General features: G+C 43.6%; 1 protein-coding gene across 3 annotated transcripts; it reads right to left on the bottom strand.

Moving 5' to 3' along the window:
• Window positions 1-470: 470 nt before the first annotated feature.
• On the bottom strand, window positions 471-21,077 carry LOC124344556 (insulin-like growth factor 2 mRNA-binding protein 1). Of its 3 annotated transcripts, XM_046798125.1 has the most exons (11): window positions 20,918-21,077; window positions 16,807-17,150; window positions 15,227-15,287; window positions 9,696-9,944; window positions 7,769-8,014; window positions 7,610-7,696; window positions 7,404-7,541; window positions 7,206-7,322; window positions 7,000-7,135; window positions 6,715-6,936; window positions 471-6,619 (listed from the first exon to the last, which is right to left on the bottom strand). In XM_046798125.1, exons 2-11 carry the CDS (start codon window positions 16,982-16,984, stop codon window positions 6,017-6,019), a joined length of 2,037 nt encoding a protein of 678 aa, XP_046654081.1. In that variant the 5' UTR covers window positions 16,985-17,150; window positions 20,918-21,077; the 3' UTR covers window positions 471-6,016. The 3 variants fall into 3 exon arrangements, with proteins under 3 accessions (XP_046654081.1, XP_046654082.1, XP_046654083.1); XM_046798126.1 differs by lacking the exon at window positions 20,918-21,077 and having other exon boundaries at window positions 16,807-17,309; XM_046798127.1 differs by lacking the exons at window positions 9,696-9,944; window positions 15,227-15,287; window positions 16,807-17,150; window positions 20,918-21,077 and adding an exon at window positions 8,404-9,678 and having other exon boundaries at window positions 7,769-8,325.
• Between the last annotated feature and the right edge of the window lie 285 nt (window positions 21,078-21,362).

The raw sequence follows: 21,362 nt of genomic DNA, 5'->3' as shown, positions 1-21,362 counted from the left end.
TCTTCTTCTTTTCTTTTTCTTTCAACATCTTTTGATGACCATCAAAGGACGTCTATTGAAGAAATCATTCGGGGAGGGGCGAGGGGCGGGACCGGGAGGGGCGCGTGTAGCGATATAAAAGGGCTTATATGTAGTGTCTTCATATTTTGTAAATATATAACACGCTAGCGGGAGGCCACCCATAGGGGGCACACGCGACACACACGCACCACACGCGGAGCGAGAGAGAGAGGAGAGAGAAGGAGAAAAGAGAAAAAAATCATTTCCAACACACGTCACCAGCACAACAACAAAAAAAGTGTCTTGTAACAAAAAAAGACGCCACTCACGCCGAGCGGGAGGGGATGTAGAGCACCTGGAACGTCACGTAAAACAACAAGTCTCCCGACGATGAATCGACAACGGAGACGGATGTTTTGTCATTTCCATAATATTTTTTATTTTTGGCTTTTCTTGTTGGTTGGTTTTCCTTTTTTGTTTCGTTTTTTTTTTGGGTGTTTATTCTGTTTGATGGGGTTTCGGGGGGGTTTCGGACTTTTACATCCTTCGCGGTGAACGGTTGGGGGCCGTCACTTGATGGAAAAAAAATCGTTTGGGTCTTTCATTTTTATTTGTTGGTTTGTTGTGTATAAGGGAAGGAATAAGGTTGGGGGATATTCTTCGACTGCTACCACAGACTTTCTTCTTCTTTTTTGTGTTTAATGGTTTTTTTTTAAAGGTATTTTAGGGGAGACGACAAAATAATTAAGAGCTAGGTGGGGAGGTGGTGGAGGGACAAATGCCAAATCCAATTTTTAAAAACAAATAAAAAGTGTTCAATATAGAAATCAAAGTGAATAAGAAAGAAAAGCACGAAGGAAAAAAAAATATGTTATTTTTTTTTTTCTTTTCAAAATGGAACAGGTAAAAAAAACAAAGAAATTAAATGTAATTCTAGTTTTTAAAAAAACGGGTAGCTTTGTGATAGGTAGTTGTAGTCTAGCATGGCTAATAGACGATCAAAGTGTGCCAATAAAGGGGGGAAAAGGTGTAGTATTAGGGTTGTGTAACACGAATGGGGTGAGACGATGGTAAAGGGGTGGAGCCTAAGTGATAATAATAATAATAAAAAAATAACCAAAAAGAATCATTTGTGTGATTTGCTTCACGTTTCATTTGTCGCTTTAACATCGTTTACTGTACACCGTCAAATGGTCTGTATGTTTAAAAACAAAACAAAATGCTGCTGTATTTTGCTGTTTCTTCTTCATCTTCATCTTCTTCTTCTTCCGGTTTTACAGTGTGGAACATAGCAGAGAAAGTTTGCGGAGAGTTTGGACCAGGGGATGTGAATCGGAGGACCGGCCTGATGAAAAGCAGAAGAAGCAGGGCGAATGGCGAATATTTGCCAACGTCAGGTACATCGAAAGTGAATTCGCCTTCCAAACTTCCAACTTGTTCGCCACAAAATAAACAACAACAATTTCGTGTCTTTTTCTTTACCCTACTACGAAATAGCGCCATCGCCTTCGACCTGAGTCCATCAGACCGGTTTAGGATATATCATGAGTGGCGGTTTGTTGCATCATTGTGATGCAACCAAAAAACCGTGAGCGGTAAAAAAAAAATAATAATTTGCATTGACGGGAGCATCCGAGGGGAGGGTTGCGGGGGTTGAAATTGGTGGAACGTTGAGGTAGTTCTGTTCTGAAAAATCGAGGAGGTGTTTCTTTGTTTACCGTTTGATTGGAGTTTTTTGCGGAGAGTTTTGTTGTGTGAGGCTGAGTCCGAAATGAGGAACGACGGGGAGCACATCCGACGCTCGACACGATTCGAAAACGGTTTGAATTTCTTTCTCTCTTTGCTAATTGAATAAAAAAAAACTTATTTTTTTTTTACCATGACGACGCATTGCACACAAAATTTGGACGTAAAAATAGAGAGAGAGAGAGAGAGGCGTTTAGACGGCCAGAGATAATTTCGGGAGGGGGGACGATGAAAGGAAAGATGGCGGGCTGCCCTAACACGCTGTGGAGGGGGGAGAGGATTTTTGTAAAATTTTTTGTTTTCAAATTCGATCAAAGACGAGACGAAACGAGAGACGACAAAGCGCGCTAGAAAACGAAAGAATTCAAATGCTGATTACGGGAGGGGGGGGGGGCGGGGTCGAGCTATTGTGACGGATTATTATTACGAAGACAAAAATGGGAGGGGGCAATTCTTTTTTCACTGCTGCGGGATGAAAAATGAAAAAAAAAAAGCCTATGGAAAATTAAAAGGAAAACAAAAACAGAAATGCAGGATTTTTTTTTCACGAAGCGACAAAGACGAGTTAGATACGGGGGGAGCCAATTACATAGAGACAATTCTTTTTTAAACGGAGGTTAACCAACCAATTGCGATTAATTTGAAACTATTTTCGGGATTTTGTAAATTTTTTCTTTTGTTTGCAATTTCTGACAACAAAACAAAAAAATATTGGATCTTTTTCAAGTTTTTGTTTTGCTTTGTTTGGTTTCTTTCGTTCGGTAACAAACAGAAAAAAACGAAAACTGATCAGATTTTACAAAAACAAAATGATGGGAATCGAAATAATTATTCGAAATAAATACACGCTACAATAAAATAAAAATAAAATTCACTAAAAAAGTTTTGCGTTTTCGCTGTCTGCCGATTGGTGTGGTTCCGGGCTCTATGTCAGCTAGCGTTTCTTATTCTTCATTTTTTTTTTTTCAATAATTTTTGTAATTTCTTCTTCAAAGCAAACTAGAAAAAAGCTACGGGGTTGAGGGAATGACCATTATGCGCAGTTATTGGGGGGAACGAAATTCAACGGAGGGACGCAAAATTATTTTTCGATATTTTTCTCCCCTCCAAATAAAGTGTTATGCCAATCAAAAAATTCTAAATTTGCTATCCTGATGAAAAAATAAGTTGTTAACCCTTACTCCATCTGACGGGATGATTTGATTCGACATTTTTTGTAAGTTAAACCAGCGCGGGCGGTGTGGATTTTCTTTCTGGCGGAGGAGATTTACAAAAAAGTAAATGCAATTCACTTTTTCTTTTTTCTTCTTCAAAAGTTTCCGATGAAATGCAAAACAGAAGGACATTGGGAATCATCGGCAGTGCTTGGATTTCTGTGAAGGGGGAAAAATAATCAAAGAAATGTCTCGTTGTCGTCGCGAGTTTTTTGAAAAATGTAGGGCAATTATAAAGTGTAGGAGGTCTGCGTAGTCACTGGGATCCTGACCTTTCATCGTTGGTAAGAGTCTAGACTTTATCGGGGTGGGGGGAGAGTAGTAGGAGTTGTTGGGTGTAGACAAGCGTACAGGAAAGTGTGTGTAACAAACATATCCGATGAAAAGTAAAGAGAGAGGGGGGGGGGGACAGACAGAGGAGGTTCAATACAAATACAATTCAACAATTATCCGTAGGTCAGCCACCGACAGTTGCTGAATGAGGTAGTTGACGTCATCTTCCTTCTTCTTTTTCATTTTTCCATTTTTTTTTTTTTTTTTTCTAGTCGACGAAGTTTCCACATGTGCACACCGATCGGCAAGAGGAAGAGCCGGGCAGGCAGTCGGACAGATCCATCTCTCTTTTATCAAATGAAATCAAATAAAATGTCAGATATTTTTCCCGTCTTGTGTGTGTGTGCTGTGTGTGGAGGGGGGGAGGAGGTGTAGGGAGGCAACAGGCAAGTATAGTTCCAAGCCAAAATGTTTTCTTTTGTTTTCTTTTCTTTCAATTCCGAATTTCTCAAGTCAATTTCAAAGTTCGGGGCGGGTGCACTGCGTCGGTTGCGATTCAGATTTTTCAATTCTTTTTTCGGATTTCGGTGTGGATGGAGGAATTTGTCGAAAAAATCCTGGGCGGCAAGAGGCAGGCGGATGTAAACGAGTTCAAAGCTTTTCTCGATCCAAAAAGTTCTGCGAAGAAATGCGCTACAAGTCAAGGTAAAAGAGGCTGGAAATAAATGTCGTATAGAAAAACCAATGGGTGGACTGGCTGATTTCACTACCAGGAATTATTAGAAAACAAACAAATTCGAATTTCGGGGGGGAAAAGAAAAAGATGATGATAACAAAAATTAAAAAAGGCGGACCCTCGGTGTGATATTCTCGGTATTTGTTTTTGCTGTTTGGTGTGTAGGCCAAACGTGGAGAAAATGCGCGGTGGTGGTGGGTCGGATCGGAAATGTTTTCATCATGAAAACTTACTGACAGCAGATGTTTCAATTTTTTCAAAAAAAACATAAGGAAACCCAAAGGTAAGTGGTCCCCCAAGATGAATCCGGTCTCTTCACGGTGCAACAACAAGTCATCTCTGATTTTGTCCTCAATACCACTGAACATTTCGATATCAAAAATAGTTCTTGATAACTCTTGACAAAAGAAAACAATTACTTTTTGTGGGAGAATAGAGACAGCTAGAAGGAGAATAGGGTGACGTATTTGGCGCAGCGCGACGACATAAACACAGATGACCAACAAGTTGGGGAAATTAATAATCAAAAATTAATCAAATGTTTTACATTTCACATTTCAGAAGATTTTGAACTATGAAATATAATAAGAGAAAAAGGGGAAACAAATCAGAAGGGGCCATTATAATGAACCAATCAAAAGTGATCAAATAAAAGACAAAATTTGGTTTAAAAAGAAAAAGATTGAAAATTCAAATAAAAAAGGAGGGAAAATGGAGACATCCCTGAGACGCAGACGCAGTTGAGCGGAATCCGATTTCGTCCGGATGTGCATGCGTAACTAGGGCTCGTCCCGATTTTTCGCCAAGAAAACTTGCCAACATCAAAAGAGGAGAAGAAATAGAGAAACGCACACAAAGTGTGGCCATTTTGTACTGAAAACGCCCGCGCGCCCCACTCACATTTGAAATTAAAAAACAATAAAATAAAAAACCAAAACGCACAGAGAGAGAAAGAGAAATAAAACAAAAGACACGTTAGAAATTTAGTCCCTCCAGTCTAACAAAACATGAACGCGCACCATGAAGAAGACAAAAAAAAAACCAAAAATATAAGAAGAACAGCACGTATGTCTAGACACACTCGTATGTATAAAAGAGTTCGAAAAGACTCGAAAGTCTTCGTCGAGCGCAGACGGCAGGCACACACACACTGACACACACAAAGAGATAGAGAAGCCAACCAACTTGGCTCACACACGCACACACACACAACGGTTTTTCGATGCAGGTCCTTTAATTTTTGTAAATGTTTGTTTCACGTATTTTTCTTTGAAAATATCCAAGCAACAGGGCCCAACATCGCTTTAATTCTTCTCGCTAAAATATATAAAAATCCCTGAACAAATTGTTGACAGATGCTGGATCGTCGGCCAATCGGCGAGCGAGTCCGACCCATAAAAAAATGTCGGTTTTTCCCCAGGATCGGTTTTCGGTGTTTCTTCATTTCCTTATTATTCCCGGTCTTGTTTTATATATTTTACGTATCGACTCGCTTGTCAATCAAATCCAAAATGAACACTACGTCCAGCAAACTGAATTTTAAAAAAATAAAAAATAAAAAAGACGAAGCCTCAACAACTTCTTTTCGTCATCCATCTCTTTTCTTCTTCTTCTTCTTTCTTCTTCACGTTCCGCGCAAAGTATAGGGGGGACTGATGCAAGGCAAAACGTGACTAGGGGGGTATGGGGGGGTTAATTGGAGATTGGTTGGCGCCAAGGCAATGAAACCCAACGTCGGTCCAATTCCGAGTTCTTCTTCCACATGTCCATATCTTCGTCTCTTTTTTTCTTCTTCTGTTATTTCACTTTTCGTGTGTTGGCTGGGGCTTTTAAAATTCGACGGCCTTTGTGAGAGACACACACACACAACCACACACACGAACGAGGGCCGGACAAAGGAAGCGAAATAGAGCCGGGGGTAGAGAGAGAGAGAGATGGAGAGAAAGGCACACGGAGAGAAGCACAGGTGGAACTTGGAGCCGGTCGTTTGTTTTTTTCCTTTGTATCTTCCAATTTTTGAATCCAAAGAGAAGAGTCACACGGTCGACTACTGCTCCCGGCCGCGGCCCTGTGCACCACCACTGACTCCACCACTACTACCTCCACCTGATGTCCTCATTCGTTGGCCGGCACCGGAGACCATGGTCATGGGAGCACCTTGCTGGAGCGGCGGCTGCTGCTGGCTCATCATGGCCCTGATGCGCCGCTGAGCCGATTGGACGGCAAAAAAGTTGCCGATGATGTGGACGGTCGTCTCCTCGCCGGTGGAAGCGCCTTGCTCCGGCAATTTGATGACCGACGACGTCGTCCGCTGCATCTCGCGCACGTTCTGCCCGCCCTTGCCGATGATGCGGCCCACCTGGTTCGACGCCACCAGGAGCTCGACCGTCAACCGGACGTCCTCGCCGGCCGGCATGAACCCTTCCTCGCGCATCTTCTCGAAAATGAGGTACTGGGCCTTCCACTGGGCCTCCGGCGTCCCGACGATCGTCACTTTCCTTTCGGCTTGCGGTTCGGCCGTTGTCCCTTCGGGCAGCGAAGTGATTTTCACCGAAGCACCGGAAAAACGAATAATGTTCCGAATGTGGGAGCCGCGCGTCCCGATGATAGCACCCACTGCACTATTGGGGATGTACAGGAAACTCGTCTCCTATTCAATTTTTTAAAAATTTCAGTTTTATTTTTTCAACAGAAAAGTATGGAACAGTGACAGCAGAATAAATCAATTGCTAAATGTTCTGTTACCTGTTGAGAACCAGTAGGCGGGACCATGCCCGGCGGATAGACACCTCCTCCTCCGCCGACGCCTACCCCAGCTGGCCCTGCCTGCGCATAGGGCGCCGCGCCAGGTGGATACATCCCGGGAGCGGCGGCGGGTGGCGTACCCCTGACTGAGGGTGAGAATCCCATTCCCACCGTCGACATCATGGCCATCGGATGCAGACCGGGAAACATCATACTTTGAGGCTAAATAAAATTTCAAAATTTTATACAAGTTAAATACAAGTTAAAAAATGAAAAGATTCTTACAGCCATGGCCTGCAAATCGCTTTCGTAACTTTGGCGTAACTTGGCACTAATCATCCCCTCGGCTCGTGACATGTTGTCGATGGTTCCCTTGATGGTTATCACTCGCTCCATGTTGAAACTGCTCACGTCATTTAAACTAAATAGAAGATCAAAATGAAATGCATCAAGTGGCTGATTCATTGAGAAAACGTTGACTGGCGCAATACCTGGAGACGGTGATTTTGGTTTCCGTTTCGAGCATGACCCGCTTGATTGTGCTGCCCCCTTTGCCAATGATTCGTCCGATCAGATTATTGTGCGCCAGAATCTTTAGTGAAATTTCCCTGTCGAAACGAATGAATGAATCAAAATCGCGTCCAGGGGAAAAACAGAAATTAGCTCATCTCGTGCGGTTTTGGATTTACCCCTTGTTGGTGTTATCTGCTTCCTGTTGCATCACTTCCAGAACACGACGGCAGGCGTTGGTGCAGTTCTCCGGATTGCCGTAAATGGTAATGGCTTTTTCCAAGGAGCCGACATTCTCCTTCCGATGAACATCCACCCTACATGAAATCAATGAATGGTTCCTTTCTAATACTGCGATTCATGGAATTGATTTCCTTTCTCCTACCGAGCTCTGGTTTGTTGCGTGATTTGTCGGATGGTTCCTCCCTGTCGTCCGATGATGGCTCCCACCATTTCGCTAGCCACCAATACTCTGAATCCAAATGTCGAAATATTTAGTAATTGTCATTTAATTCGTTTGAGTTGCATGGAAATTCAAGTCTACCTGAGGGGGAAATCGGGTTGTCTCTGCGGTCCTTGATTGCCTCCTCCTCCAAAGGACATGGTTTGCGATCCAGGGCCGGAGCGTGATCGTCCCGATCCGCTTCCTCCGGCTCCGCCACCGCCGCCACCGCCGCCGCCGCCACCTCCTCCGGCTCCTCCCCGGGAGCTACCGCGTCTCGACTCCATGGCCGATTCGATTTGTAATAGCGATCCTTCAATTTCGACTTCGCTCAGCTCCTTTAATGCGCTGCAAAGAGAAAGAAAACAGAAAAAAATTAGAAAAATGAATAAGAAACTTGAAGAGAGAAAAAGACAGCCAGTTTGGTGCGGTAGTAGTGGAGTAGTAGCAGTATCGCGTATCACGTTATATAGTATAGTAGAAGAAGGGGTGAAAAACTGAAAGAAAGGGTGACTGGCCCACCCACACCAATGTTGGTCTCGGATCCTGTTACAGCAGTTGCTTCGCGTCAACATTGGAAAATGACCCGGTTCTTTTTTATGAGATTCAAAAAACAAAAATTGTCCTTTTTTTGGTTTAGAATGAAACAAAAATGACGTCTGAAAATTTAAACAAATTGGGAAAATAAATCCCAAATTTTACTTTCATTAATCTTAGACTATTCTATCCTGAGTTACTGCACTGTTGACGATGATATTGCTGGCTAAAAATGTTAAGTTGGCAATCGCGTGAGAAAATCCCAGAGGAACCCTATCCAACCGGAAGTTTGGAGAAGAATGACGACATCTCAATTTCGGGGTGAAAAAAAAAGAAAAAGTTTCAATGACGAAAGATTACACGAGCTGGTCGTAACTAATGTAACATTTTCAAACTGGGAAAATGTTGTCCAGCAGCAGCAGAATGCGGCAGAGGAAAATGTGTAGGGGGGTTGAAATGGCTAAAGCTGCAACTCTGTCTGTGCGTGTTGTCCTTGGAATTCTCTCTCTCGTACAACAACAACAACAACAACGACGTCACTTAACCGAACGACAGTGGAATGGGGGCTGTTGTTTTCACACAAGACACGGCAATTACACCTGACCTGCTTTCGATTCAACGGGATCCAGTCGCCAGCTAGCCAGAGAGATAGAACCGACATTCACTACAGCGCGGCCGTGGCTCTTTTGTCTTACAACAACGATGACGCACAACATTCGACCGTCCACCAAAATGGGCAAACACAAAACCGAAATTCTTTCAATTGTTGTTGTTGCTCGCTGCTGCTGCTCTGGCTGGATGGCTGGCTGATTTGGTTTGTTCACCAGCGTCCGACGATTAGGGGGGAGCCTTTCAATGTTGTCAGTGACTTTTTGGACGACTCTTTTCGCACGAGGAAACGAGAGTGTAAGGGAAAAAGTCAGCGAGACACAACAACAACAACAATCAGACACGAGCGATTTCACTGCAAGGACCAAGTGCGCTTGACGACTGAGATTGGGGCGATTGCGTCACACAATCCCAAAGAGCCCCGAAATGTGTTGTGTGTTGTGAGACCGACGCAGTTCGTCTTGGCACAGATAGTGGTGGTGGCAGTGGCAGTGGCAGTGGCACACACAAGAGTCACAGACAGACGGGAAAAACAGCCGAGCCAACGCAAACAGGGCAGCACGCACCACTGGGGCGACGCAAAAAGTGTCGGGAGTGATTTGGTTTGTTTTTTTGTGGGTGAAGGATGAAAACAAAACAACAACTGACGACCAACAACCCCGACCGACCACGGCTGCGTGTGTGGGTGTTTTTCTTTGGCTCTCGCCTTTTCTTTCTCAGTCTCTCCCAGTCACACGTCGCAGTAGCAGACTACGTTGCACGTGCTGCCATCTAGCGCTCGACACACCAATCGGCGATGGGGAATTAATAATAAACTTTTTAAAAAAGAAAACAAAAGAAAACAAAACAAAAAAATGAAATTCCACAAGTTGGGTCGACTTACTTTTCAGCTTCTTCGGGCGTTTCGAAAACGACTTCAATGGTTTGAAATCCGCCTGGTTGAGGTGACGCCGGGGCGTCTTCTCGCCCGCTGCCTCCGCCGTTTCCGCCGCTTCCACCAGCACCAGCACCAGCACCTCCGCTGATCTTTTCACACTTGAGCACCGTTCCTAGCGGCGTCAGGAGCCGCTCCAGTTCTTCGTAACGCACATGGGCTGGCACGTTGCTCAGGTACAGCGTCCGTGTTAGTACACTGTCGACAAGGGAAAACACCACACCAAAAACAAACAGGTTCAATAATGATATTTGCCAACTCAACTAACACACATGTCATCAGCAGCCAGAATAAATTTACAAATTCTATGGGAAAAAAGGTCAAAAGACCGGAAGTGCAGGTGGTGCCATTACAAATATTACAAAATAATTGATGGACATTTCCGCTAGCATTTCCTATCTCATTCATCGGGAGGAACAAACAAAAAAGAAAAAAAGCGATTGTTAACCGGTTAGAATACTCTGTGTCGACCTGTATATAATATCGTTCGCATTACACGTGTTTCCTTTTCAAATTATCTAGAGTGTACACACACACACAGACACACATACTCTCTCTCTAAACAGAATGTAATAACTGTTTCGAGTGTCAAGGGGAGGATGAATCATTTAAAGGGAAAAGAAACTAATCAAAAAGGTTTCCCAATGATCAAATATCCGGAGAGTAGAGTGGGCGTGATTGCGGACACTGGTGCCATGCCGACGACATGAGTCGGACGGACGACCACGCGCCCGGTGACGCACGGGAAATGATGCAACGAAGCGCGATCGTCAAAAGAATAAACGGACGAAAAACACACACACACAGAGACGAATATAATACACCCGCCAAGATGAAGGACGTCTAACATAATCATATACCGTATGAAATCTCTGGTCGTAATCCTCTAGAGGCGGCACACACCACACACACACACGACAACGCGCACTCACGACAGCAGACAAAAAAAACGAGATGTACAAGTGAGGACGTCGAGGCCACTACTGAACGGCCGGACAGTCAGAACTTGCCATCTTATTATTCTTGTGTGTGTGTGTCTACGTCCAGATGTGTGTGTGTGTGTTGCGACTTAATGGAGCAACTGTGGCTGAACGAACGAACGAACGAACGAACGGAGAAAGAAAGAAAAATCGGATAAAAGGAGAAAGAAACCAGGCGAATCATTCGTCAAGCCAACACGGGAGCTCCTCACGGCCCACTTTTGAACGATTCTTTTTTTTTCTATTTCTAGGGAGATCAATTGCATTTTTCACGTCATCACGTTGATGAATCAAATCATAATAATCCGTAACATAGAAGAAGAAAAGAAAAAGACGTAAGGAAATGAAATGCCATCATCTCGGTTGGTGTCGTCGAGGATGAGCGAGTGTTTCGTCGCCATCGACGAAGGTTGTTGTTGGTTGACGTCAGTCAGGTGATGTCACACGGCCGAGAACGGGATTGGTCGCCCGCTGGCTCGGCACGGCCATTGGTGGGTTGGGGAATCGATTCCACTAGTAAGGATATGGCAAATGTTTCGGGATAAAAGATTGAACAAGTCAAAACGGAGCAATCCCGCCGGTCAAAAGACGGCACCAACCCATTCGACTCCTCCTCTTTCGGCGCCAAAGTTTCACTTTAGTCTCAAATTCCTTAAAGTAGAATTTTTCCTTTTTTTCTCTCTCTCTCTCCCCACCGTAAAACAAAAATGAACCCAAAAAGAAAAAGTCTTTTTTTGGCCATGCAGGTTGTCCCGTTGCTTTCCACTCCTGTCCACATCGTCTGGTAAATGGCCAATTTTTGAGTTAAAAGGCAAGTTGGGGAGGGATTTAAATCGGGGAAAAAACCAAAGAAGAAGTTAAGCAACCATTTTTTTAATTGCCGTGTGCAAAAGGAGAGAGAGAATTCCACCAAGAAGAAGAAGAACAAGAAGAAGAAGCTACCCGCTTTTTTTATGGGTCAAAAACAGCTTGATAAGTGTACGGCCGTATGCTAATAAACCCCGTAGTAGGTAGGAGTATACACTGGTAGCCTCGTCTATAGCAGCAGCAGCAGCAGCACACACACTATACGGAGATGAATTTAGTTTTTTTGATAGCGGCTCCTTGTACGCGCCGGATCCTGTGGTGATGGCACAGCCCAGCGCTTTTGATTTTCTCTCCTTTTTTTTCTTTTCTTTTTTTGATTTCCAGACTATCTCTCTCTCTCGCTAAAGATACCATTGTGTGTGTGTGTGTGTGTGTGTGTGTGTGTGTGTTTAGAGAGAATCAACCAGACTTGAAAGGCTCAACCTTGCCGATCTCTCCCATACATCTGTCTGGCTCGGCGAATTGTTGGTAGACGGCCAAATCGAAACGTTCGTCTCGATGCTGTTGGTCGTGTGTCGCCCCAATCGAGCAACCGCCGTATTATTACAGACGCGGGACAAACAAAAATGGAGTAATCAATATGTCGTCTCTCCAACGGGAAATGACTAGTACCGCATTCAACGATTTCTTCAAAGCTAAATAAACTGGACTATTAGTGCACTCGCAATGCACAAATTGGTTTATTTCTCGGTTTTCCCGTTGTGTGTGGGTTATACTCATTGAGTCGGACGTTGTCGTCGACTGGTTCTGGACCACTGGAGACTATCTCAAATGTCTTTTTTTGTTTCCTTTTTCTTTTTCTTTTCACGCTGGGGCAGAACCAACTGAGCAAGCCGAGGAGAAGCAAGGCATTGGGTTTCATTCGTCTTTGGGGGATCGAATGGATGGTAGTTAAAGCATATCGACTGATTACGAAACGGCTCCAATCTTAATGAAAAGCCAAACATGGATTCAAATGGCGAATTACTGGCGCCGCACCATCATTGATGATTCAGATCTTCTTGATTTTCCATTGAAATTGCTTTTATTTCTCATTAAAACGATGACGGGTAAAAATCGAGCGCAATTTTCGAGTGTTATTACTATGATTATCAATTTATCATCACGGTCGATTCATTCAATTCGACTACTCGTGTGAGACTTGATGGGACGTAGTTGTTGAAATTGTCGCTAGATGGTGGGAATTCTACGGTGTGGCGCCGCAGCAGAGGCTTATCGCGCCGTGCAACGACAAAATGGCGGTTGGCCTACGGGTTTCGACTGCCCATCGGAAATTCCATCCATTGCTCGTCCTTCCCCCCTCGAAAACCAGGAAAAAAGAAAAAAAAAGTCCACGGCTGATGGCATTAAACTGGTTTTGATTCGCTCTTGAATCGAGTGTATGACATGAAAATCTATAGGAAAAGAGAGAGAGCTGAGCTGAGCTGCTGTAGGGGTAAAAATGGTGTGCCCTAAGAAAGAGAGATCCTCTTCGGACCGGTTGCCGCTGACACGGGAGAGATCAATGACCTCCCAGTTATTTGTAACTGTTTCAAACTAGTAGTGAGAGAAGAAAAAGAGAAAAACAATAAAAAAAAAAGGAAAAGGCGCGCGTAGATCGGAATTTCTCTCGACGCAAGGAGAAAACAAGAAAGCGCCAGTCCCACCACCACACAACCTTGTCCGAGGCCGCTCCGGCCTTGGGACGCCCCAACGTCGGCCATCTTATTTATTTATTCCAGCCCCACCACCACCACCACCACGACCAAACGGGGAAAAAATAAAAGAACCCGAAAAAATTGGGCCTATTTCAGCCTTGCGGCCATCTTTGGAAGAAGCCAAAAACGACTATCTCACATCTACAACATCTTCTCCGGCCCTTTTCTTTCTCTTTTCAAAACATCAGCAGCAGCAGCAGCGCGCGCCGACCAGCAGCATCCGGCGGCCAACACTTTCTGCATTCCATTCTATACTACTCTAGAGCCTCTTTTTCTTTTTTTAAATTAAATTTTCTCTTTTTCTCTTTTTTTAAAAAGAAGAAGAATACATTCTTTGGGATATTATACAACGCCCATTTTGGAATTGAACTTGATCGTCTCTGCCTGTATTTGATTCAACACGATTATGATTATAATAGTCGTAGGTTAAAAATGAATGTGAACTCATCGCAAATGTCATTATTGGAATAACCTGGTGAAAAAAGAATAAAAAAACTGTCGAATCATTTCCGTGTCAGTTTGTTCTGTGCTGGGAAAAGAAAGATATGGAATTCAAAGGATCAATATTTGATGTCCGAGTGTATATCCTGTTGTTTTTCTTTTTTACCAACTGGGCAGAATTATTCTGGCAATAGGGAAAAATGATGCTCACATACTGCATAACATCCCGAGTCACCATGTTTGATTTTTCTCTTATTTCCCTTGATGACATAAGACTCTTCTTTCTTCTGGGGAACAGTTCAAGATGGACGACAGATTTTTCCTGTTCGGTTGTTCTGCTCTACGGTACGTCGTCTAGTGTGTGTGTGTAGAGGGTATATATATATATATAGGGCTTCATTAACTCGTAGGAATGTTTCAACGAGATGGTTTAAATATAACTTGGCCCCGTTGGAGGGTGGTTCCCGTACGTGTTGCGTGTCTGTTTGTAAATATAGACCGGAGGGCGGAAGCGAACAAGAATGGCACGCGACTGCTACAAAACTTGGAGAAAATGGAACTTGAATTCCCCCCCTCCTTCGTCTTGTCGAAGGAAATAATCACCCACAAAAAACGGAACTTGACTCGAAATAGAAATTTTTCCCTTTTTCTATTTTTTCTCTGGATGTGTTGGATGTCATTTGGGGCTCGGCCCAGCTGCCACTGCCCATGTCTCAAAAGACGTACACAACAGACTTACTCCGACTCAATGAATGAAGGAGCAGGTTCGAGCCCCGCAATTGTTTATTGGAATGTCGATTGTTTTGATTATCTTAACTCTTCATTTTTCAAAAAGTCTTGCCTTTCTAAAAATGGTTGAAAAATAAAAAAGAAAAGAGGAGACATTTCTTCTCCGTGTAAACCTTGGGTCTTTTTTGGGTTATTTTTCTCTGGACGGAATGGGAAGTTTTTCATTCATGAAACTGGATCTTTAGTGATCACGTGATCGGATTCTTATCTAGAAGCAACTGCTTTTGGGGTCAATATCTTCCATGGCCATTCACACACACACACACACACACACAACACACACAAGAGAAAGACACACACACAGAGTGAAGAGCCGCCCGTTACTAGGCCGAACGAACGTGGGGGTATTTAGCCGCCGCTGCCGCTGCTGCTGCTGCTGTGTGGCAACGTGCGCGCCTCTGTGCGGGAATTTCGACAAAATCGGGAAATAGAAGGAAACTATAGATAACCAGAAGGGATGTTGATAACATCTCTAAAGGAGAGAGGGAGACGAAGAAGAAGAGAAAAAAAAAACCTTTGAACTTTTTGTTGTACGACGGATTTTTCATTGTATACACAAACGGGAGCGCAACCGGAAACGCTTCAACACCCCAAGACAATCTCCTCCCATACGTTTCCCACGAGCAAACACACACACACACACACACACACACACACTTTTAAGTCTAATAATAATTAAAACAATGAATGTTGTATATAGACTTACTTTCGTCGTCCACCGGCTACTGAAGGCTCGACGACCAACGTGGAACCCATAAAGATTTGTCCTGCATATTTGAAAAAACAAATAAATAAAATGAAATGAAATTTTTCAAATTGTTTGATTTCAAAAAATCTATTTGGTCCGAGTTCATTTTGCCCATTCCGAGAGTCTGAGGGGAATGAATGCGACAATCTTTACTATATTTGAAAGGGAATAAGAAAATAGGGAAGAAAGGCTCTATCTATCTGGCATAAGAGTGTTTGTGTGTGTACCCGATGGCAGCCTAATTTGAATAAGCCTATACGCGCGCGCGCGCCTGATATCTCGAATCTGTTTTCGTCGTGAAATCACGGCAGTGAGGGGGCCAGTGTGTGTGCGAGAGGACGGCATTCCACACCGGCCGCATACCTGCATGTGATTATGAAACTAGCTCACAGGCAGCAGCAGCTAGAGCCAGTGCCAGCCCCAACAGCCACTCGTGATTTGTCCACGACTCCTGCTGCTGCTGCTGCTGCTGCTGGATCAATAGACGAACCAGCTACCGGTTTGAGCCGTTTGACTCTTCTCCTCCGCCCGTTTCACAAATGAACCGGCCAGCAGCAGCAGCACTCCAATCTCAATTTTTCTCAACGATTTTTGGGCGACAGTTGAACGCGCATCTCTCTTGATATTGGCCATCGAGATAATAACGTCGGCAGGAATTTCGCCGTACCTTTTTTTCAAAAGACTAAAATTGCGCCAATGATTTTGTCGCAGTCTTTTTCAAACCGACACTTTGTTGTAGGAAATAAATAAATAAAAGAACGGCGAAAAAAGAAAGAAAAGAGAAGACAAAATCGAAACGCATTCTCAGCTCTTTTTTTTTATTTTTTATGGGACCCTATAGACATTTTCATAAACGGGGCTTTAGTTACGATCGGGAGAAAAGAGCGAGAGAGAGAGAGAGACAGCCTCGAGACTGTGGAATGCGTGCCGTATAATAACTCGCAGCTATTCCTCGAGGTGTGTTCCAGATCCGAAAGCTACCGGCTAGCGTGCTGCTGCTGCTCCTGCTGCTCAACTGCTGAGACTGCTACGTGCTAGCTCCGCCGACGAGAATTAAAAAATACCTTGGCTGCCCAGTCTGTGTGTGTCTATAACCTCAGTCATATATACGGTATCTCTCTCGAGAGAGACTCGGTAGACGGGCGAGAAACCGACGTAGGGGGGAGGTGCTGGTCACTGAACCGCATAGCAATGACGATATGGTTAGAAAAAAAAGAAAAATACATTTTCTTTTTTCCTTTTTCTTTTGGTGCGCTGGGAAAAAATGGTGTATAAGGGAAAGAATTTCATGACTTGGTCGCTATAAAATGTGGAAAACATTGTCGATTCCGTCCGTCGCACGGCGCCACTGTCGCGCGGCGACCAATCGATAATCTCCCCTTTTTCTATTCCTTCCCCATCTGTGTTGTGACAGTTTCTTTCTTTTTTGAAAAATAAAATTCCACTTTTCTTCCCTCACCAACGGGGAGAGGCGAATTTTGGGTTAAATTGAAAATCAAATGAAAACAGAAAAATAATATGAAAAATGTAAAACTTACCGTTGAGTTTCTCAATGGCTCGATCGACGGTGCTCTGTTCTGGGCAATCGATAAAGGCATAGCCGCCCCGTTTGACCAGGACCGAGCTGACGTTTCCGACGCCGCTCTCTTGAAGCAATTGCCGCAGCGCCGCCTCGTTCGCTTCCGCCGCCAAATTGCCGATGTACAGTTTGCTCATCTTCTTCGGCCGTCCACTCACTTTGGCGTTGCAATTTTTCACTAGCGGATGGCCAACTCACAATTCCGGCAGGATCAATCCCCGCGCCCAAAATTTGAACCAAAAAAAAAAACACCACCAATCGAAGAAAAGGGCGACGAGGAACCACCAAGCGCGAGCGACAAAACTGCAGTTGACAACACAAACCAAATAATAATATTTAAAAAAAAGGGAAAGAATCAAATGAAATCGATCAGCAGTTGATTAGATATTTGGAGGAGATTTTTCAGGGCTCCATGTAGGCTCGGAGATGACATAAACACACTCACACACTCACACACACACTGTTATCCACCGAGCCAGTCGGGCCGGGGTTTGTTCCTTTTCGTGATGATTGCTCTGTGTGTGTGTGTGTGTGTGCGCCTCCCTTCTCTCTCTCAGTCCTATGGCGGCCTGATGGAGGCGCACTGGGCTCACGCAACCCCACCCCGCCCTGCTGTGTGCCAACCGAGAGGGGAGAGACGACGACGACGACACTCTAGCCTACTACCAACAGCTGAGAGACGGTATATCGACCCAAGCATTCACAATTCAAACCCAACAGTGTTTACGTAGCTACACCAGTTTCGTGTGAATTTTGCACCGCTGAATTTCGTTCGACAATTATTTTTTTTTGTTCCGCTTTAAATCAATGAATTAATTTTATTTTAAAAAGAAAACAAGAAAATCGATTGAATTGATTTGTTTTTTCTGTTTGCGCTCTAGTGCGGTTGCCATGGTATTTCAGATGAGTCACCTGAGACGCATGGGAAAAATAAACGGCAATTATTTGGTAACTTGTGTCGAGTGTGAGATGACGAAACATTGGCGAAATGGGGTGGAGACCCGACGGCAAATAAGCTGCGGTCGTGCGTGCATCTCGTGCAACGGATAGCGATTGGTCGACGCCCGATAGGGGAGTTCACGTGACGCGGAAATTCCTGCCCGCCTCCCGGCTCACCCGATTGGTCGCCAAGTCCTAACCATAACCCCTATATACACCGCTGGGTTTTTTAAACCGTACATCTTTTTCTTCCTTTAAAAAAAACTAAAAAAACTGAAATATTTGTTGTGTTTTTTTTTATCTTTTTAAAATCCCGATATCGAAACACTGCTGCTCTATTTACAAGGATAATCGTCGTCGGATTCTCCTGTTAATCAGCTCCATTCCTTTGATAGTAGTTGAGCCTGTGACGTCATAGGCTAATCAATACCGTTTCTCCCCTCTCTCCATCTGGAAACGACGGTGGGAAAATCGATTACATCAAAAGTTGTCACAAACGCCGTTCTTTCAAAATGCCTGATTCTCTACACAAAATGATTAACACTTTTTTTTTCTTTTTCTTTTACTTGGTTGGAAATTAACAAAAGGTTACATCCTTTCATTCGGAATAACAATATTTGTTATACGCCGGGGTATATATGCATCGATTATTCCTTGAAGAAAAAGAAAAAAAAGGTCCAAACTGTTGGCTATAGGTAGACGCCGATTTAAATATTAAAAGCATCGACATTATACATCTACGCATAAAAACTTATAGCACGCGCCTAACCTGTTTTAGTCATTTGGCTTTGAATCCCAACGGGTTGATAAAAACATTTCCCAACAAAAGGGCCAAAATGCGCAAGTTTTTTTCTTTTCCTTTTCATCAGTTTCATCCGTACAAACGCGTACGCTCGTTTGTTTGAACAATTGTGTGTACCACCCAGCTCGACCCCCTCGCGCTTGTTTCCATTTTGAATAGACGCAAAATAATAAAAAGAAAAGAAAGAAAAAAATGAAATAGAATTTAAACAAAAAGCGGTCCAGTCGCTCGGGCCGATGTCTTTTAACCCTCCGACTGAAATCATTATCCATCCTGATTTTTCCCAGCAGCAACAGAGCCTTGCAAATGAAACAGCTATTGAAAGTATGACGTAATCCCGATTAGCTAATGTACCGTGTCTAAATTTGGTCGAGCCTGAAAAACCAGCAGGGCCATTCTCTGAGACTGGGCGAATGATTCGGTTCAATTCGGTGCTGTTGCTGGCCTCCTCTTTTGTACGAATTTCGTGTGAAATGCAATGAGCTTAAATGCTTGGCTAAATGATTGTTACATGGACGCGCACATCTGGTGTGTACTAGACACACAACAAAACGACAGTTACGTCGTCGCCTTTTATATTTGGGCGTCTAGTAATAGTGTTGATCAAACAAGAATTACGTCTATAAGAAATAAGATCTTTAGTTGAAACGGCCAAATTTGCATCGGAGCTTGCCAGACAAATCATCGGTAATACTTAGTCATTTGGAAGGAGCCGGTGAGGAATTTCGAAAGTTTTGTTTTTGTTTTCTTTTACAACGGAAGTTGGATGAAATTCTTTGGATGCTATGTGCTACCTACGTCAAATTCTAAAGGCATGAGTCGACACAACAGGATTGATCAATAAGAGACGTGGGTTGTATACTCGAAATCTTTAACCAACATACGCGAAAAAATGTTGTTCAGACATAACACATATGGTCATGTGGTAATAGTATACAGGAGGTTCATTGAGGAATGTTCTTCCGGTCAAGTCCGGAATTGACCGGCTGACGCACCACCACCAACGCCTAATTGAAAAAAGATGGTCCTCAAGGAAAGAACAAGATGTGTGTGTGTGTGTGTGTGGTTGAAAGTGACATCTCCAAATAGTAATCTCTTCATCGGGAAAGGAGAAATATAGAGTCGAAGAATCTGCTGGTGGTGTTTTGACCAAATATGGTCACGAACGGCAGCAGCCGAGCTCTGACCCCATCCAGCAGCTGAGGAATGTTGGTTCCATCCATCCACACACGGCTCTTTTGGCTATGGCCTATTTTAAAACCCCAACTGGAGCTTCCATCACACACAAGAAGAAGAAGAAGAAGAAGCTAAGAAGATGATGATGATTTTCTGTTCTATTGGAAATTCGAATCTCAAGTGACCGTGGTAGAGATAAGGAGAGCGTGAGAACGTGCGTGCACCACGCATTATGAAAAACAAAATGGCGGCCGGTCGATATTATTTCAACCCACTGGCATCAAGCAAGGCAGGAGCTGCTAGGGAAATTACAGTTTTTCTTAATGGAACCTGTTTGATGTCAGATGAATACAATAAGGACACACACATGTGTGTGTGTGACGAATTCCGATCGCCTTTTTTTGATAAATTGGTCAAGAGTCAAGTTTTGTGACTACTTCAAACGTATTGTGGGTTGTTGGTCGGTGGTATACTCGTCAGAAATGAAGTATCCAGGAGCGATACCGATCGGAATACTTTTGTCATTCCCTTTATACACAATCGAATTGAAAGCCATTAAATAAATAAAAGTGTGTGCGTCTTATCTGGTGAAATAATGTGTGGCGTGTGTGGAACATGGAAATGCTTTTATCAAAATTTTTTCTTTCCTGGGAAAAGCCTACGTGAACCGGCTTCGATACCACACACACACACGAATTCTTCTAAATGGTCATGTAATCAATGACGTAGAGAGTCACGTCATTGATTCTTCTTTTTTTCCCAATCAACGAAAATGATTTGGCATCAAAGTTAGACACACAAAAAACAGAAAAATAAAGAGTTTCCACCCTCCCTGGAAATAACCTGGAAAAAAAGATGCTACACGGACGAGAGGGAACCATTTTTCTCCCCATGTTTCCGCTCTGAAGAAGAAAAATGCTGGAGGCTATAACGGCCATCCAGCGCCCAAGATGCCTCCGCCGCCGCTTCCTCCCCCTCCCCACTTTCAAAAGAGTCAAAAATATAATTTCTTTTTTCTTCTTCTCTTTAACCCTCGAAATCCCGCCATTGCCTTCAAACAGTTTCGAAATTTGAATAAAAATTCGAATATTTTTTTTTTCTGAATTTCCCCCAAAAATAAAATGAATTTGTGATGGGGTAAGGATAAACTCACATTTAAAGGGGTCGATTAATCCACAAATTCCGGTTGAAAATCATCACTGTTGAAAAACAAACGAAATATAAAAAAAAGGCTGAAGAATTTTCCAACTCACGATGACGATCGCGCGCACTACACACGACGAATGTGCGGAACTTATCCGACAGTCGGGGCTACACTGCCGGTTGGCTAGGGCTAAGGCCTACTGCTAGGCCTGCCTGAACAGGATGGATCCCTGCTGGATGGTTACTAGAGGAGGGGGATGAAATGTTCCCATTGGGGCGGCTCGTTTTTTCTCCTTTTTCCCCCCCATTTATATATAGAGAAAGAGGGGGGAAAGAGAAGGGGAGGGCACAGCTGCTGCTAGCATAGGCCTATAGCCTCCCCAAAAGGCCTAAGGGGCTAAAAGAGAAAAAGGAGTGGATGAGCCTCATTCTTTTTCTCTCGACATTGGATTCAT

The sequence above is a fragment of the Daphnia pulicaria genome, chromosome 6, assembly GCF_021234035.1.
Source record: "Daphnia pulicaria isolate SC F1-1A chromosome 6, SC_F0-13Bv2, whole genome shotgun sequence".
In the NCBI taxonomy this organism is placed as follows: Eukaryota; Metazoa; Arthropoda; class Branchiopoda; order Diplostraca; family Daphniidae; genus Daphnia; species Daphnia pulicaria.
This window is presented reverse-complemented; position numbering and strand designations above follow the sequence as displayed.

Bases quoted from the DNA above. Each gene is read 5' to 3' on its own strand.
- LOC124344556 (XM_046798125.1), bottom strand. From the start codon at position 16,984: ATGAGCAAACTGTACATCGGCAATTTGGCGGCGGAAGCGAACGAGGCG. The intron at 7,697-7,768 runs GTAGACTTGAAT...ATTTGGATTCAG, and splicing joins CAACCCGATTTCCCCCTCAG to AGTATTGGTGGCTAGCGAAA. The intron at 7,542-7,609 runs GTAGGAGAAAGG...GATTTCATGTAG, and splicing joins ACGCAACAAACCAGAGCTCG to GGTGGATGTTCATCGGAAGG.